This window comes from Panthera tigris, chromosome B3, assembly GCF_018350195.1.
Source record: "Panthera tigris isolate Pti1 chromosome B3, P.tigris_Pti1_mat1.1, whole genome shotgun sequence".
NCBI classification, from domain to species: Eukaryota; Metazoa; Chordata; class Mammalia; order Carnivora; family Felidae; genus Panthera; species Panthera tigris.
In genome coordinates, this window is record NC_056665.1 from 112,449,628 (window position 1) to 112,469,512 (window position 19,885).

Below are 19,885 nucleotides of genomic sequence, written 5' to 3' on the forward strand. Positions count from 1 at the left end.
AAAATACAGAATTTTGGATTTTTTTTTGAGAGAGAGAGAGTGCACGTGCCAACTGAGCCACCCAGGTGCCCCCAAAATACAGCATTTTGTGTTGAAAAATATTATTTGTTCATTTATGCATTCATCTTTCTAAAAAGATTTTTAGAATCCATACTCGTTCATTTATTGAACATTTTTAGTACTTCACATATTGAAAATTTATTGAATACCTATTATGCAGCAAGTGCTAGGGATTCCCCTGAGACAAATGAGCAAATAACTGAAAATAATTAGGAAGCCATAAATTAGAGTTATTTAGGGAATACACTGGGGAAACAAAAGAGAAAGTAGCTGACTTGAAGGAAGAGGAGTCAAATATGATTTCATAGAGAAGGTGACACTTGAGCTGAGTCTTAAAGACTAAGAAGTCTTTAATCAGAAAGCACAGGTAGGAAAAGGACACTCCAAGCAATGGAAGTAGCATGTATTAATGGAGTTAAAGTAGGAGTCATCTTGGTACTCTCAGGGAGCTACAATTCTAGAAGTTGAGAGTGGCTAGAGTGTAAGATCTAAGGAGGGTATGAACCAGAGACCTTTGCACACAGGTGAAGATCTTTAGATGGAGCATTTCCACTCATTTCCCCCTCCCCTTCACACACACACACACACACACACACACACACACACACACACACACCCTTCTGCCTACTTACCTTTCACTCATCCTTCATATTCACACCAGAAATCCTTTTATCAGGGTGGCTTTCCCTGACTCTCTCGTATAGTTCACTTTCATTGCATGCTCTCATAAAACCATGTTCCTTTCCTTTAGAATGATTTTCTTAATTTGCATTTATACATTTATTAATGTGACTATCTGATTAGTATCTGTCTCCTCCATTACATCAGTGGTTTAACTACACCCATAGAAAGACACATATTAAATACATTATGCACAAATATATAACATATGTAACATACAATGCATAAAATGTACATATGCACACATATATAAACAAAATTATGTTTCATGAAACAGTATGATTCATCTTACCATGTGCAATGAAGTATATTTCTATTCATTCTGATTTTTAAAATTATTTACAAATGCGGGCACCTGGATGGCTCAGTCAGCTAAGCGTCTGACTTCAGCTCAGGTCATGATCTCACAGCTTGTGAGTTCGAGCCCCACATTAGGCTCTATGCTCTCAGCGCAGAACCTGCTTCATTTCCTGTCTCCCCCTCTCTCTGCCCCACTCCAGCTTATGCTTTCTCTCTCTCTCAAAAATAAATAAAAACATCAAAAAGATTATTTACAAGTTTATTTTACAGCCCACCTCCACATTTGATTTGAACATTGCCGTAAATTGGCATTCCGTTAGAATAGAAGCCATGTCTGGTTTTACTCCATTCTGTTCCACCACCTAATATGACACTTAGGGCATAGAATATACTCAGTAGTAATTCAATGAATGAATGAAAGGAATAAATGGCTTTAAAATATATTATTTTTAAAGTATGATTATCCCGATGTTTTCAACAAGAAAACTGAAGTTTAGAGAAAGGCTTAATAATTTGCTGAAAGTCCTGAGGCTAATAATAGGCAGAACTAGGATTCAGATGCAGCTTTGTTTTACTCTAAAACACCATTAACTTCCCCTTGTGAAAGAGGGGAGAAGAGAAAATGTCTAGGTTGTTTATGATAGGTTGCAAGCTAGGAATATCTCTAGTAGAAAAATACTTTAAAATAAATTTATTCACCCTTGAGATGTAGTTAGTGTGGAATTCTGAAAGATAATTGACTTTTTAATTTTCTTCAATAAGAAGATCAAAATTCACTTCAAGATACTGTAAAAATAAATTAGGGGATAGATGAAATAAGATTGCTAAAATGATAATTGTGGAAGCAATGATTCTATGTCTGTTTTATGTCTATTTTAAATTGTTCATTTAAAAAAATTTTAAACACAAAAGCAGTATAAGAATAGCATTGCAGAAAAGCTGTTCATGTTTTTCAAATGAACACTGAAAATACAATAGGATTCTAAAAAGCACAAGAAAGCCAAGAGTTTATTAACTAAGATAGTCTATAAAGCACAAGATACAACATCTACTACATTAAGAAAAAGTTAATTCTTGTTCCTCTCTACATCAGGTTAACCAAAGCCATGCCAAAAAAAAAAAAAAAAAAAGTGATTCATTATAAACAGTATTATATATAAGCCTTTAGAAAAATACCACTTTGTAGTCACATAAAAAAAGTGAATTTCATATGTCCTTTTTAAAAGAAATACTTTTTATTATTAGCATGATTGCAAATATAATTAAAATATTCATATAGAAAGTGTTAACTTTTCTGTGTGTCAGCAAATGTAATGCAGAACTGCCTATATATCATGATTTAGAAATAGCATTTTGGCACATTATAAAAAAAAACTGTGGGGTGCCTGGGTGGCCCAGTCAGTTAAGCATCTGACTCTTGGTTTCAGCTCAGGTCATGATCTCATGGTTTGTGAGTGTAAGCCCTGCATCAGGCCCCATGCTGACAGAGCAGACCTTGCTAGGGATTCTGTCTCTCCCTCTCACTCTCTCTGCCCCTCCCATGTGTGTTCTCTCTCTCTCTCTCTCTCTCTCTCTCTCTCTCTGTCTCTTTCTCAAAATAAATAAATAAACTTTAAAAAAATACTATATTGGGAATTAAGGGACTGTGATTTAGTCCTGGCTCTACCACTAACCAAAACTTGTTCAACCTAAGTCTCTTCATTCTGTGACTCATTTCCTTCAAATGTTAGATGAAAAAAAAGAATATATGTTCTTTCTACTTGGCTGGATTACTATGAAAATCAGACCAAGTGATAAATAAGAAAATAAGAAATAGTTTAAAATTTTTAGAAAATGGAGAAATAGGAATGTAAATAGTAATATATCTGTATAGATAGGTGTATCCACTAATGTACACATACATCACACATACACACCTATAGAAAAGGTGGTATTTATTTAGGAGGATAGGCTAGAAGAAATAGTTCTATTCAAAAAGCACAAGTATGGAAATTATGGAGCACCAGGGTGACCATCTCCCATGACATCAAGAAAGGACATAATTAGGATCACTTCTACTGGTATTTGTGAGTGGTGGATACCAAAGATCAAACCAGTAGTAACAAAGATATTGTCTGGTCTAGGAGATCAGAAAAATATTATACTTTCCTGAAGCCTTATCTGATCATTTGAGTCAAATTTTAGAATTCCAACACTAGGCCCTTATTCCTTGCTTTAGGACAATTTTGATGTTTGTTCTTGGTTCTGTTCACCTAACAGCTGCCGATGGCCCAGGAGATCGTTTCATCATTGGGGAATCCCAAGCTGGTGAACAGGTGAGATTCACAGGTCTGAAAAGCCCTGAAGATTTCAGTTTCATGGACTTTTAGCATCGAATTTTAAGCTACCATCATTGTAATGGAAATCTTAGATGTGGATTAGACAGGTTATCAAAGAAGTTAAAGGATGGTTCCCATGAGAAAGAGACAAAAGAATTATTTTTTAACTGAAAGAATCTGCATCTATTACTCTGTGTCTAATAATATATATTGTTGGTATGTTTCACCGGCATGCCCCACATTTTCCAGTCCTGTGATTGGATAATTCTTCCTGTATAAACATTAATGTTGTGAATAGAACTACAGTTTCTAGGTGATCTTCTTAGACTTTTCTCCAACTTGTGTTACCAACAAGGAAAATTAGAAGCAGCAAATTATTTAACCTCTCTACCTAATCATTTAAATTAGTTTTTCTCATTAGGGAGCTAGCCAGTGTACAGGTATACGTGTATGTCTTTTAAGAAAAGGAAGCACTAATGGGTCATAATGAATTACAATAGAAGTCCTCTGTTTAATGCTTCTGAGACCAGTAATTGACCATTTAATTGGAAATAAGTGGAAAATGATTGTATATTTTTAAATAAACAAAAATTTAACTGAAATAAATGAACATTTACTTGTCAATAATTTGATGGAAAGCCAAGACTTTTCTTGTAATAAGTATCTGCTATTTGAATTTCTCTCTGGTCTTTCTTACATAAATCACACCCCAAAGTACTCTATGTGATTTCCAGTTTTGATCTTTAAAATGGGAAAAAATTCAAGGACATTTGCAAATTATCTAAGTATAGGATCCTTTTAGGTTTTTATTATATTTTTACAATTTTTAAAAGCTACTTCACCCACACCTAATCTGACAGTTGTTTTTAAGCAAAAATTTTTAGTTGAGTTTTAACAGAGGTTTAACTTAATTTTTATAGGAAAAAACTCTTTTCACACTCATATATCATTGATTTGCATAATATTTAATTAAACTGCATATTTCAGTAGCAACTACTAGTAGCCACAAACTGGCACAAACAAGTATGGAAAGAAACTCATTTGAACTGTAAAGCAGTAGTTTACAATTATACAAGAGTCGAACAGCCTCAAACTTAAATAGTGCTGTAAGCATCATTATGTTTAAGAGGAAATAGAGAGCATATGTTAATCTAGTGAGTTTCTGAGGTTGGTTAAAAGAGTTCCTACCTTATTAAATAGAACCAGAAGAAGACCAATGTACTTTTTTCCTCTACTACTACCAAGTAGTTATAAGGACTATATAAAAAATAAAGGAGGAAATGAATGATGAATGAATGAATGAATGAATGAGTGAGTGAATATGGCAGTTTGGACAAAAGCTATGTTTCATGCCTTTTCTTCCTTTGCCTATTATGTGCTCCCATATGTACTGAAAATAGGGAGAAATTGAGGAAATATATAGAAGGATGGTACCAGTGGTGATGACCCTAGCCTCCTCATCCCTACATTCAAGCATTGAGGAGAAATGTGTACAGATCTCTGAAGCCAAGCCTGGCACTATAGTGATTAGAAGCTGTACACAGGCTGGTTTCAGTCCCCATGACTGTTTTCCTGGCAAAAAGAACAGCTAGGCCTGGATCCCTTTTTTATAAATGACTGTTATTGTGACCTCAGAATTTGACTTCGATATATATTTTATTCAGTGTTGGGTGTCTAAAGCATCCACTTTTATAACAAAGGCACAAAGTACCAATTATTCTAGGTCTCTGATCTTCAATTGAGTCTATTCAACATTTACCAAACATACCTACTATGTATACCAAGCACTGTGTTAGGTTCTAGGTATATGAGGTAGATTAAGATATGATTGCTACTCTTAAGGAGTTTACATCCAGGGAGGAGACAGAATATAAATTAAATACAATATAATATGTTAAGTGCTAAACTAATGCTATCAGTCATGTACTGTGGAGCATAATAGAGAGGTTGAGCATTTCATCCTAGGAGGATTAAGAAAATAACATTGGAGCTGGACCTAAGAGAGTTTTTCAAAAACGGAAATGAGAAAAGGACATTCCAGGCCAAGAGAATAGTATAAATCAAGACACAGAGGTATTTTTAAAAATTGCATGGAGTGCTTAGGGAACTACAAATAGTTTGTGGTAGTCACACCCTAGTATAAATACATAGGTAATAAATACATAGGTAACAGATTAATAAGGGTCTTGCGGACATCTTAAACTTTATTTACTAGTTAAGACTTCCAACTGGTACTAGAGAACTAGGAACACAAGAAAAGTCATGATACTTAAAAGTTGCTAACTTCTTGTAAGGTTGATGGAAAAAAAGATGAAAACTATGAGAAAGTGAGGTTTTTCTTCAAATTACCTGTGATGTCCTTTATCTATAACTAAGGTGTTATACAAACTTTGTAGCAATCTCAGAGATCTTATAAGAGCCAAATTACTCACTTTTTGAAAGTACGTACACTTGAGAATTGGGTGCCATTGCATACAAAGAGACAGTGATTTACAAAATTCTTTCTTGGTGTACCAAAATACTTGACCTTAAATCAAACTTATAGTTTGTTTTGGTGCTACTGATTAGCATTAGACACTTTCAAAGAAAATAGTACATGATTATGAAGTGCTGTCATTGGGCAAATCTCAAAAAACTCAATACCTCCATTAAGGAAAAATTGGGGTTTTAACATTTTTACTTTATATAAAACATAAGACATACCAATACAAATAAAGAGCAAGTTACTCTTAAAGAATTGTTAATCTTAATCTAAAGGAAGTACTTCACATATTCCTGGAGTTTTTCAACCAATTACATTCAATTGAGTTTTGTATGTCTACTCTAGGTGGTTATATAAAAATATTTATATACCCAATAATATCTTTTACATTGGATCTCATATAAGTGAGCTGGTAGGAAGTCTTCACTAATCTTAGAGAGGAGCCAAATTTTTTATTTAATAACCACCCAAAAACACCTCTTAAGAGGTGGCTTCTTGGTTTAAGCCAAGAAGTAGAGAAAATTACAGGTACAATCACAATAAAACTTAAAGTAAATTTACAGAATATGGTACATTGAGCCTGAATAAATTAAGGCAGGGATTCATGCTAACACATTACAGCCTAAGAAGCAACAGCCCTGAAACTCACTTTAGGATTCACTTTCTACCTTCACCAAAAAGGCACTTTCAGCAAAAGGAAGACCTGGTTAGGCCTGTATTAAATATCTTTGTTCCCCAGGCTTTTAAGATAGTTTTAGCATTAGTATATGTCATATCAAAACTTTAATGCTTTTAATCAAAAATCATTTGCACTGCAAAATGGTCATATGTAGTAGATTAAGAGATGTCCCAGACAATAAATAATATTGAATTTATTGAATATGGGAAATAATATAGAATATGGGAGAAAAGCACAGTGAACACTGGAGTTATAAGCCAAGAAGGATGGAATACTTCATGTAGTTGTCAGCTACTGAGATCATACGGAGTTCATTCATTCATTCTAGAAATATTTATTCATAACCAACTTTGTGCTAGACACTTTCTAGGGTTTGGTATGATAGAGCAGTAAATATTTGTGTAAAATGGGTGATTAATGGGACTATACCCAAGAAATAGAAGTTAAAGGAAACAAAGGAATGTTAAGCACCTGGGTGCTACAACAGTGACACTCCATTACCAACCACCTCTAAGGTCTGAAGGGGCAAAGAGAAAGAGTGGTGCCTGGATCAAGGGAGATTGATAGCTACGGGATAGGGCCACCCACTAGAAGCTGTAGCCGTCAATAGTAAAGACAATATAGCCATCACCAAACTGCAGCCCAGCAGGGAAAGAGCAAGGGGAATAAAAACCCTACTTTTCTCTTTCTCCTACCCTCTAATCTCTTGTTGGCCACTCCTATTGGCTGAACCTAACCAGAAGCGAGAGTGATGAGAACCTGGTTGAAATAGTCCATAGAGGTCAGCCTTCTGGGCCATTGCACAAGATCAAGAAGGATGATGTAATCAGAGAGGCAAACAAAAAATAAATCCCTGTCTTTGTAGGATTTCTATTCTAGAATGTAATAATGCACTTAACACTGTACTTTGCATAGATTGAAAGGTTTGATAATTTTAGCTATTGGTGGTATTGTTTGCAGCAATAATATTCTTGAAAGATTTTTAAGACTGTTCTAATAAGTAAATTTCTGGTTTTACTTTGTACATCCAGTAGAGGGATATTTTCCCTTAACCATTCCCTAATTTTTTTTTAATGTGGTAGAAAATATGTATAGAAATGTGTTAGAAATATGTATAACATAAAATGTACCATTGTAACCACTTTTAAGTGTACAGTTCAGTAGTGTTCAGAATATTCACATTGTTATGACCTAAGATTTTAAGTGTTTATGAAGCAGATATCTTTAGAAAAATCTCTTTCTTATTGAGAAGTTAACATCATGTCAGAATTTTCTTTTAGGGGAAATTTGAAGCATTCCTTTTCCCAACTGTGACCTAAGTCATGGTTTACGACAAGTGACTCTTCTGGGGCCAAATCAAACCTATCAAATGGATCATATAAAAATATGCTTTGCTCTATGCTGAGAGAAGTTTGCAGGGCAAGTTCTGCAATCAATCTCTTGTACCTTCTATATGATAGTTCAAACAATGAAAATCTTGGATATAATGTTTAACCCAAATCATTACAGACAGTGAAACCATTTTTGAATTACTTAATTACATTTCCTAGACTTTTACTATTAAAAGGTGAACTAATATGGTTTAGAACTATTTTCAAGAGAAATAATTGAAATGATTTTTCTGGCTTGCCTTTATTAAATCAAAAAGTTTAGTTAATAACTAAATATTATTTCTTAAATATCAGAACTTCAGTAAATGACCAACATGCTAGTTTTTCATAATTGTCTTTCATAAAATCACATCGCATGGCATTTTTTTTTCTTATAGACACTCAAATCACTTACGTACAAGTATTAAGAAAATTCACATTACTTAAGTTAGACACAATACTGGCAAATGTAAGTGGCAGTTCTTCAAAAGGAAAACAGGACATCAAGAAAGACATCTAATGGCCACTACCTTAAATCAAGTTAAATCCTGTTTGGTGTAAACGTACCTGTTTGCGGGTAGTTTTTGTTACATGGGATCAAAATGAGTAAGAGTATAAGATTTTCCTTTTATGATTTGTTTCTAAAAATATTACATCTCCTGCAGACTTTTGCTTTGCAACAGCAATCCATTCTTTCTTACATGTTTGTATTTCCAGCCGACTCAGACAGTAATGCCAGGACAAGTCATGCGGGTTACAACAGGTGCTCCAATCCCCTGCGGTGCTGATGCAGTAGTACAAGTAGAAGATACCGAACTAATCAGGGAATCCGATGATGTACGTCATCACCAGGTCTTACGGCTCTGTTCCTATGGCAACATTATAAATCATGCCCATTTTCTGCAGTGTTTATAAGATTAATCCAGGCTTTTTTGGTAATGTTAGGATCTTACATTGTAGTGTATAGATCTCCAGTAAATAGAAATTGCCTTAGATTTGAAAAGCTTTTGTTACAGGAAATGTTTTTAGGATCATTACCATGATTATAACAGAATTTGAACCACATTTGATCCAAGAAATTTCACATGCAAACAAGGAAAGAAACTACCTCAAGATAGAAGAGCAGAAATACTAACTGTTGACATACCTTATAGCTGAGAAATTTGCTCATCAAGATTAGCTTTGGGGCACCTGGGTGGCTCAGTTGGTTAAGTGTCCAACTCTTCGTATCAGCTCAGATCATGGTCTCATGGTTGGTGAGATTGAGCCCCACATCAGGCTCTGTGCTGTCAGATTCTTGGATTCTCTCTCCCTGTCTCTCTTTGCCCCTCCCCTGCTTACGTTCTCTCTCTCTCTCTCTCTCTCTCTCTCTCTCTCTCTCTCTCTGTCTCTCAAAATAAATAAACATTAAAAAAAAACAAGACTAGCTTCTGGAAAAACAAGACTAGCTTCTGATAAAATGTGAAGGAGAATTTAATGAAAAAGAATTTAACAGAGAAATTCTTGAATATTACACTAAGCCAACCATTTGAACCTAATAACCCATCAACTATGGTTTTCTGTAATTCAGGAAACTCTTTGTCATCAAATGATAGCTGAAAATATTAAATATATGTCAGTGCCCCCTCTTTTGCCTACAATAAAGGACCCTGGGATTTTTTTTTTTTTTTTTTTTTTTTTTTTTTTGGTCTAAGCAGACCTTCATCTCACTGAAACTAGTGGCAATTATTAGAACCAGAGGATCAGCCACTAATAAAAGAATAGTTTCAACTGAGGTTTTAATGATTGGCTATCTTGTTTTTTGAAGAAGTTTAAGATATTTTATATCTTAAAAGGTAGAGCTAAAAATAAATAGTATTCTTCTGGGCTGGGCATATAGAAAAATTTGGGCATGCTGAGAGACAAACACTTTTCTTGATCTGGGATTTTCTTTTTAATCACTTTCCCACATGAAAGGCTTATAAAATTCGACTCTTGGCATACAGATCACATTGCTTGCTATTAAAACTGTCCAACAGATTTATTGGCATCAGGGAAGCCAGCAGAGCATTGAAATCCAGACCATACATATCCACAAACTCTGCCACATGACAAGACACAATTCCAGTATCACAATATTATTCACAGCCCCAAAATGTAAAATTAATGATCACCATTAATTTACAGAAACCTACTGCCAGGCAAACTGTAAGCCCTTCACTGAAATTTCTCCAGATATTTGGAAAACTTGGCATAGTATTGAACCCATGATTTATGGGAACAGAAGAAACAGGTTATTTCCACACATATTCACTGTATCTATTAGGGTAGCCATATAGGTATGTCTTTTGTTCTCCCTTGAGAATGCTGCTTACAATGTAAGATCCAATATTTTAATTGATACATTTTTTAAAAGCATGAAAATTATGAAAAAAAAGCCTTTATATCTTGGCATCAAACCTAATTTTTTAGGACCCTGTGGTAGACATTTATCATGTTCAAATGTTTAGCAAATAGTTCTCCATTTCTTTATCTTTGTATGTATCCTGGACCTATCTGATGATAAAAGCATCTGAGTAGCTAAATTCTGTTGACCAGAAATTCTGTTAGATCGTTCTGTTTGAAATTACATGACCTGTTCTCATTATAGGGCACTGAGGAACTTGAAGTACGAATTCTGGTGCAAGCTCGGCCAGGCCAAGATATCAGGTAAGTTCATAACATATAGAATGCGTAGCCCACTTTTGTTTCTACATGATCATGAACTTGAGAGAGCATGGCTGTTATAAACCCACAGTTCAGTTAATTAGCCATTAGCATTCAGGGATTTTAACAAGTAGTAAAATGAATTTTCTTAATTCTACATCTCATGTCTGCTCTGCCTGCTTTTTCATAAATGTGGTAAAGGCAAATGAAATAGTCAAAACAACATGTGAACAAAGTAAAGTCATGAGCCCACTTAATCCACAGTTAATCCTACTTCCAGATAATCCAGAGTCACCCAACTGTACCCCTAGACAATCCAGAATTTGGTATCAACACAGGTAATCCCAGAGCTGAGTTTTTATGCAATTAGATGGTAGTCCCTCCTCTACTGACTATCAATAATAATAATCTGCTACTCTTTATATACAAAGAGGAGATTACTGTCTTACCATAAATAGTGCATATACTTTAAATTATTTTTCTTACTTTGGAATATGTTTGCCCTGATCCTGTCAATACTAATTTGCTCAAATGTCTTCATAACAAAGCGACAATTCTCACATCCCTCTGGCAGGAAGCCAAGGTGAATGGACTTCTGCAGCCACAGACCTGGGTCAGCCTAAATTGTCCGAATAGAAATTATCTCTGTGGTAACCTCATTAGTGTTATTCTCCTCACCTCAAAGCTAACAAGATATGGACTCTTACCATTAATGCCACTAGATATTTTCATATAAATTCTTACCTTACATCAAAGAAAGTTTTCAGTTGGCATTTTTGGCTGTAATGTGGTACAAAGTAATTTGTAAAACAGTTTTCGAATGTGAAGTAATACTGTTTAGCAGTAATAGATAGAAATCCTATTTCTCTCTTCTATTGCGTGATTTAAGTTTTTTATTTAAAAAGCCTTGAGTTTTTAGAATCTTTTATTTTATTGTTCTGTTCCTGCCTCATCTCTTGACTTTTTTCTCCTCTTGAGTGTGTCCTCCTTCTCTGACACTAAAGTTAGTTGAAAAAATACTATTCTTAGTCATATTGCTTATGGTTCTGCTTTGACTTTCAGACCCATCGGCCATGACATTAAAAGAGGGGAATGTGTTTTGGCCAAAGGAACCCATATGGGCCCCTCAGAGATTGGTCTTCTGGCAACTGTAGGCGTCACAGAGGTTGAAGTTAATAAGTTTCCAGTTGTTGCAGTCATGTCAACAGGGAATGAGGTAAAAAAAAAAAGAGGGGGGGGATGAGAGGGTAATTGGGCCTTCAGATAGAAGTATTTTTGAACTCTTCGTTGTAAATAGGACATTGTGGATTATGGATTTTACCACATTCCTACATTACAGGGAAATAAATTAGCTTCAGAATAATTCAAGTACAGAAGAAAGAGGAGGAGTAGAAATTACATATTGAGAAATGCTCCCTTCCATTATTAGAATGAAATGTTACAACCAATGGCTTTTCCACACATTCAGTATATATAAACAAAGAATTTTGACTGCTAGCTATAGATACTCAACTGTGCACATTTAGTGCCCAGTCTGTTAGGACAATGCATTGTGCCCACCCACCTGCCGAGATGATGGGCCACTTCTGTGTGGGAAATAATCAATGAATTGGAACACAGTGGTTAGCCCTTCTTGCTGGAAGTTCCATGTGATTCTTAATCGCCAGGAAAGATTTGATAACCTTTCTTTCTTTTTTTCTAAAGATAGCTTCTCTAGTGGCCTGCTTCTCAGAATATGTCAAGTGTCATTTCAGCCCTGATTCAGGATGGGGAATTTAGTCAGTCTTTCTCTGAGAACTCTTGAAAAATTGCCTCTTCCATGTTTTGCTTAGGTTATACAAAAATTCAGTTGGAGGATCTAATGAAACTGGGAATATTGAAAAATGGGTGTGCTGGTAATTCAAAGCCTAAGAGCAGAATCAAAAACTACAGAGATTTATTTCGACTTTACATCTTATTATTTTTAAAAAGATTAACAGGATTTCCTTTTTCTCTCTTAATCTCCTAATTTTGTTCTGAAAATAAGCCATTTATTTGTGCCATTGTTTTTAATTTCTTAAAGTCTTAAAAATGAATATTTTTCAAAGGTCTTTCCATTACCCTTATAGCTCTTTTGGAAAGGGCAAAAGAAAGGAATAGAATATTTGTTTTGCTAATGGAGAGATGAATCCATATTCTACACCCTGTATAGCTGCACTGGTCATTCCTTAAAATGATTGATTGACCCAAAACAAACATTCTTTTTTTTTTTTAAGTTTATTTATATTTTGAGAGAGAGAGAGAGAGAGTGAGTGACGGAGGGGCAGAGAGAGGGAGAGAGAGAATCCCAAGCAGGCTCCACGCTGTCAGCTTGAAACCAAATGTGGGCTCAGTCTCATGAACCATGAGTTCATGACCTGAGCCAAAATCAAGAGTCAGACGCTTAACTGACTGAGCCACCAAGGCATCCCCCAAAACAAACATTCTTTTCGAGTGGTCTACATAGTAATGTTTTTAATATCCCTAGGACTAACTGACCCTATGTTTAGCATCAGAAAGAAATTTCTGTTAAACTGGCTTATTTAATGAGCTATTCTTATTTGTGATTTATGTATATGCTTTGTGTATCTCAGTGAGTTCAGGGGGGTTGGGAAAGCTAAAGATAATGAGCAAATTCATAAGTAACTAGTTATTAGGCAACTTTGTTTAAGCTATATTTCTTGTATTCCTCCTAATGTTTTTGTAGGGCTGGACAGCATTCTCAATTATCCCCCAGAATACATTGGTAGTACTTTAAAAAAAAAAGTACTATCACACATTCTATATTAAAACTATTTACTAGTGATAAAGAAAAGTGATGGGGTAAGAATAGAGATGATACTTACATCATGGAATCTAAGGAAGAATTTGTAGTCCCAGCTCCCTGCCTCCATAGGCTTGATTATCTTTGGAGAGGCTTTGATAGGTACTATATGACTCCATTCCCCTACTTTCTCTGGCCTGCTGTACTTACTGTGGTTTTCCAAGGGACTAATGTATCTAAATTCTATAAATCTCTGGTTCCATATAGCTTAACATTCCTTCCCTATTTCCATCCAAGGTTAGCCATTCTTGTGACTCTCTGTGATTATATAATTTATTTCAACATATGTTTATTGACTGCCTCTATACCAGGCACTAGAATGGAAACTGGGGGTAAAAGATGAATAAAGTATAGTATCTCTTCTAAAGGCTTGAGGTCTTTGATAGAAATAATGGGAAAAAATATTAATTTTCAGATAGGCCAAAGGAAATTATACTTGTCTATTAATGTGGCAAGTCTATAATTTAATCAGTCACAGTACACACTCCTCTTAAGTACTAACTTCCCCTGATATGTGGGGCTTCATATATGTCCACTTTTTAATCCAGTGTGGTATATAGGTAAGTGGAACAGTGGCCTGAGGCAACCCAAAGAATGCCATACAAGATGTCTGTCTTTAAAACCTGCCCAGTATTTTACGAGTACATGTGTTTGTTCTGGATAAGGGAATTATTTCAAAATTGAAGAGGTACAGTTATGAACTATAACTAATACAGAACAGCCAATGTAAACATTTGGTGGTTTCAACAAATTATGTATTTTAACATTTAGGTAATACCATCCAGTAATTATGTAATCATGGCATACACTTCCAGCCTCGTTCAATAAATATTCATTAAGCATCTATTACATGCTGGAATGCCCATCAGGGATTATCTTAACTAAATATCAGACTTATATAAGATGTGAATACACTGTATCATGAACCAGTTTATTTAAAAGGATTTTGAACAGGAAACTCTGTCCAGCAAGGCTGCACCAGACTTTCATCTTTGGTGAAACTAGTCCTCTTAATCATCTACACAGCCATCCAAGAGCTATTCTCTTTTTTCAAGTGACATTCAGGTACAATGGAACAAGAATTATACTAAAAGAGTATGGGAGCCACCAACATAGAAGCATATCCTGCATGGGAATCAGTATTTCTTATAACAGTCTTAGGCAGCTACCAGGGTCCCTACAAGGAAAATGTCCAGATACAAGTGTCACCACATTCACAAAAGCCCAAAGATGTTACTTTCCACTAGGGATTTATAATTCATTTATAGTTCCTTCTAGTCCATATGCATGTTACCAATCAGAGACCATTTTTGCCATAAGAATTGCTGCCTGGTAACAAGCTGACATTTCATCTGTATCAAATTTCCAGGAACAGAGCTAGAAAGTTAACCCAAGGTCAAATTTGTCCTTAGAGATGGAAAAAGGTTTTGTTAATTCTTTACCCTCGCATAAGAGGATGCATTATCTGTGGCAAATTAGAAAATAATAATGAAACTAACTACAAGTCGTTCTGCTTTTTATTATCACCATACACTGGCAATTCTAAACAATGTCAGTGGTAAAATATTCTTCTCCACTGGGGCAAACCATTTCCACCACCCCTCCCTATTTAGTATACTATACCATACTGATGCTAGGCGCTGTTCTGACTGCTCAGGATATAGCAGCAAACAAGAAAGACAAATCCCTGTTCTTACAAAATTTATATTCTAATGGAGGTGGGGTAGAGGTGGATAGTCAATGAACAAGTAGTCATCAATGGTTTTATAAAGAAAAATAAAGAATGGTAGATAAAGACTGGTAGTAGAAGAGGTATATGCCAGCTATTATCTGTTGAAACCTACCCTACATCTGCCCTTTCATGCTCTCCCCTATACAATAAGGCTAGAAGCCTGAAAACCCAATTTCCCGGGCTCTCTTGGTTTTGCATTTGGGATGTATTGACACAATATTAGAAGTTGGAAGGAAGTTAGCAGAAGTATAAGCTCCTCAACCTTCAGTAACATCACTTTCCCCCAGTAGCCCTAGAGACAATGGTGACTTCCTGCAGTTACTAATCTTTGGAAACACACTTTTTTCCTTTTGTTTCTCCAACCCTCCCAACACATTTGTACCCAATTCTTAGTAGTAAGTCCTTTCTTCTCCCACTCCCCTGCATTTGAAATACCTAGAGGATTTGGTTTTCCTTTCCAGATCTGACTGATAGAGTCTTCTATTTTATATAGGGTAATCAGGTCTCACTGATGAGGCAAAATTAGAGTGGAAATCTGCAGGTATTAAGGGTGTGTGCCATAAGGGGAATTGAATTCCAAGCAGAGGGAACAACAGACAGAAAAGTTCTGAGGTAGGGTGTATGCTCATCATGTTTGAGGAACAGCAAGGAGGTCAATGTGGCTGAAGTACAGAGGAAAAGGAGTAAAGTAAAAGGAGACGAGGTTGGAAAGATAACAGAAATAAGACCATTTCATTCTAAATAGTCAGTTTTGAGGAAGGAAAAGATAACATGAAACCTAACATTTCCTAAATTTTTAAATGTTTACTCTGATATCAACATCACATGGCATATAGAAAAGGGAGACTAGTTAGAAAGATATGTAATATCCAGGAAATGGGGAAATATTTGGTAGGAAATAATCAGATCCAGCAAATACTTTGAAGATTAAGCCAACAGGTTTTGCTATTAATTCAAAGTAGAACTATATAAGAGAAAGTGAGGAGTCAAGATAAACTCCAAAGTTTTGACCTGAGCGTTTCTAGAGATAGTTATCACTTACCCATGTGAGAAAGATTGGGCAGCAGAAATCAGGGCTTTTGTTTTTGACAAGTTAAGTTTGAGATACTTTTTAGAAATCCTGGTAGAAATATTGAGTAGGCAGTTGAACGTACTGTCTGGAGCTTAGGGGAAAGATTAAAGCTAAAGATACCATATTTGGAAATTATCAGCATATACACAGTATTTAAAATCATGAGACTAGATAATAAAGTCACATAGGAAATGAATATAAATAGGAGATAGAAGATACAAATTTTACACTTAGGAGACAGCTATATCTTCCTTCTCTTTCCTCAACCTTTATACTGCCCAGTTTTGTTTTTCTTTTGTTTTGTTTTTATACTTTCCAATTTTATTTCTAATGTTGACTCTTTATGCTATCATCTCTTTGTTCCTCAAATACATTCTGATCCCCTTAAAACTATAGATGGTGACCTAAAGGCCTTTACACTGGACATCAGTCAGCCCACTGCCAATTAGTTCAGGAAGTCAAGACTAAATGCATGTTAACTAGTTACTCAAGTAGAAGCAATAATTATTTCTTTAGTAGGTGCTGGCTCTTCGAGTTCGAAGGGTACTCTTTCAGTCATTTTCAATCATATTCCGTAACTTACATTTATTCATTTAATATCCCTTCTCTCTCTCTCTCTCTCTCTCTCTCTCACTCACTCTCTATCACATACACACAAACACACGCACGCACGCACGTGCGCACGTGCATACACACAGAATTAAATCTATTCATCTCCACTATGTGTTTGCTTATTCTATTCCATCTTTTATCATTTTCTTGGCCACCATCAAAAACAGATGCCTGTACAAACAAGCTCTCTAAAATGCAAAGTCTCTGTAAAATCTCCATATACTACTCTTTGGGGCCCTCCACAAGCAGCTGCTGTTAGAAAAGTATATTTAACTTCACTAATAAGAGAAGGAACAAGAAGTTGAGTATCTCCTGTGACCAGTACCACTATGTGCTTTATGATTAAAGCAACATCATGAGGGTAGTATAATTATCCTTCATTTTAAGTAAGAGAAAATTAAAGCTCAAAAACAAAGCAATTTTCCCAACATAATCTGTTTTGTGTAAGGATAGAGGTTGATTTTACAACTAAGTCTTCTGGTTGTAATGACTTTTTTTCTTCCCTATGCCACAATGCTTCCCACGGGAATCTCCTTAAATTTCATATCTCCAGGTTTTAATGGCAGCCCTGAAACATATCAGGTTAAGTAGTTTTTACTGTCATTAGTGTCTTCTAGCTATACTGTACTTACTCTCCAGATTAAAGACTATGACTTAACCACTTTAAAGTTGCTCTCATTATCTTCAGATAGCCTCACTCCTTTAATCTGTTCCTTTGCTTTCTACGCTGATACCTAAACTGGTTGACTCTATCCTCTACTGTCTCCATTTTTGCTCCCAAGCAGAGAAACATTACTGAAAAAATTAATAGAACTGTGATTACCCACCCTACAACAAATTTCTGCCACTTAATGTCAACCTGGTACTTAAAGTTGCTTGGTAATCCTGATGTCACGGTCTTCTTGATTTCCTAGCACATTCCCCTGTGGATAGTTCACTCATACATTCTGTACCCTCTTTATACCTCAGTAATAGTCCTTCTTTCTCACTCTTGGCGTCTTTAATGGAAAAATGAAACTAAGAAATATGTGTCAAACTGAACTAGATGAGGGCTCCCTCATCTTTTCTTTAAAAATTTTCCCCATTCCTTTAGCTATCTTTCTTTCCTCCAATCTAAAAGGCAATGGTATTTCTTTCTAAGAATAATTCCTCTACTTCTACCTTTAAATTCATTCTTTCTCACCTTCCTCATAACTTTCTGAATTATTTTTTTCTATGTCTTTGATTACTTTCTCTTTAATGGCTCATCTTCCTTCTATATCCAAATACACAGTGATTACCACTCTCATAAGAAAACCTATACTTAAACACCCTATTGCCTCCTTGAACTACTGCATTGTTCCCCTCCTACTGACTACTAGGTTTGTGCAAAGAGAGATCTGCACTCATTGCATTTTCTTCTTCACTATCCACATAAAAACAAAAACAAACAAAACAAAAAAATCCCAAATCTATTTAGTGCCCCATTAGCACAGAAACTGATTTCCTGAAGACAGTAATAACTCCTAATCTCCAAATCCTGCTCTGATATTTATCCTCCCTAACCTATCTATACTATTTAGTATCAGTGACATTCTTCACTTACCACTTTGAAACTGTCTCTTATATTCTGTGATTCCATCCTGTTTGATGCCCCGACTACTACTTCTGTTGTTCCTTATCTTTCTCCCATTCGCTGAATGGAGTATTCTTTCCCAAAATTCTGTTCCACTGCTGTGTCTTCCCACTCTCTAAATTCTCCCTTAGAGTTTTTCTCTCATTGGGATACATGCAGGTAATTTCCCATATCTATACCCTCAATCCTGACCTCTTTTTGTAAATTCAAGCCTTCATTTTTAACTTTCTTTGGATATTTCTACCTGATGTTCCACTATTACCTAATCTCACTCACCATCTTTCCCTTTCTACCACCATAAAGAGTGGAATACTTCCTTCCAGATTTGCCTTTTTTTTGTTGAAGGCATCACTATTTCCTGGAACCCTTTTTGCCAAGGCCATCAGTGACATTTAAATTTTTTTTTCATCTTTAATTGTGGTAAAATACACCTAACATAAAATTTACAATCTTAATCATTTTTAAGTGTATATTTCAGTAGTGTTAAATACATTCATACTGTTGTTCAACCAGTCTCCAGAACTATCTGAAATTCTGTACTCATTAAACAACAGTTCCTCATTTCCCCCTCCCTCCAGACTCTGGCAACTACCATTCTACTTTATGTCTCTATGAATTTCATTACTCTAAGTACCTCCTGTAAGTGGAATCACACAGAATTTGCCTTTTTGTATCTGGCTTAATTCACTTAGCAAAATATCTTCAAGGTTCGTCCATGTTATAGCATGTGTCAGAATTTCCTTCCTTTTTACAATTGAATATTTCATTATATATATGTGTATGTATGTGTGTGTATATATTTATATAAAAATTATGTATATAACTTATATATAAATTTATATAAAAATTCTATGTATATAAATACACACACACACACCCCACATTTTGTTTATCTAGTCAGCCATCATGGGCACTTGGGTTGTTTCCACCTTTTGGCTATTGTGAATGATGCTGCTATGAATAGGGGTGTGCAAATATTTCTTCGAGACCCTACTTTCAATTTTTTGGGTGTACACTATCTTTTTAACATAAGGAGATTAGGTGTAGTGACAGCTTACTTATAGGAAAACTAGAAAATACAAATAAGCATTGATTCACTACTTGCTATATATGAGCTCCTACTATGTGCCAAGTACTATTTTAGTTGCCAGAATACAGTAGTTAACAAAAAAACACAGTGGTCCCCGTCCTCATGAAGATTGCATTCTAGTGTAGTGCAAAAAGGGAAAGAAACCACTGCTAACATTTTGATATATAGTCATTCAATTTCTGTGCTTATATAAATATATATTTATTTGTAAAAATGAGACAGTGCCATAAATACTATTTTATTTTCTGGGTTTTATTTTTTTCAGTTAAATAGCATATCACAAATCTTTCAATGGCAGTGATATGTGTCCATAATGCATCAATGTCTATAAAGAGTTCTGTTACATG

The 19,885-nt window shown here is 35.2% G+C and overlaps 1 protein-coding gene across 3 annotated transcripts in view; it reads left to right on the forward strand.

Moving 5' to 3' along the window:
* The window catches only part of GPHN (gephyrin), a 632,007-nt gene that overhangs the window by 547,252 nt on the left and 64,870 nt on the right, over positions 1-19,885 (forward strand). For all 3 annotated transcript variants that reach the window (XM_042989931.1, XM_042989933.1, XM_042989932.1), the window contains 4 exons: positions 3,301-3,356; positions 8,608-8,727; positions 10,520-10,578; positions 11,638-11,791. In XM_042989931.1, the coding sequence (XP_042845865.1) occupies positions 3,301-3,356; positions 8,608-8,727; positions 10,520-10,578; positions 11,638-11,791 (389 nt within the window). The remainder of the gene's footprint in view (positions 1-3,300; positions 3,357-8,607; positions 8,728-10,519; positions 10,579-11,637; positions 11,792-19,885) is intronic.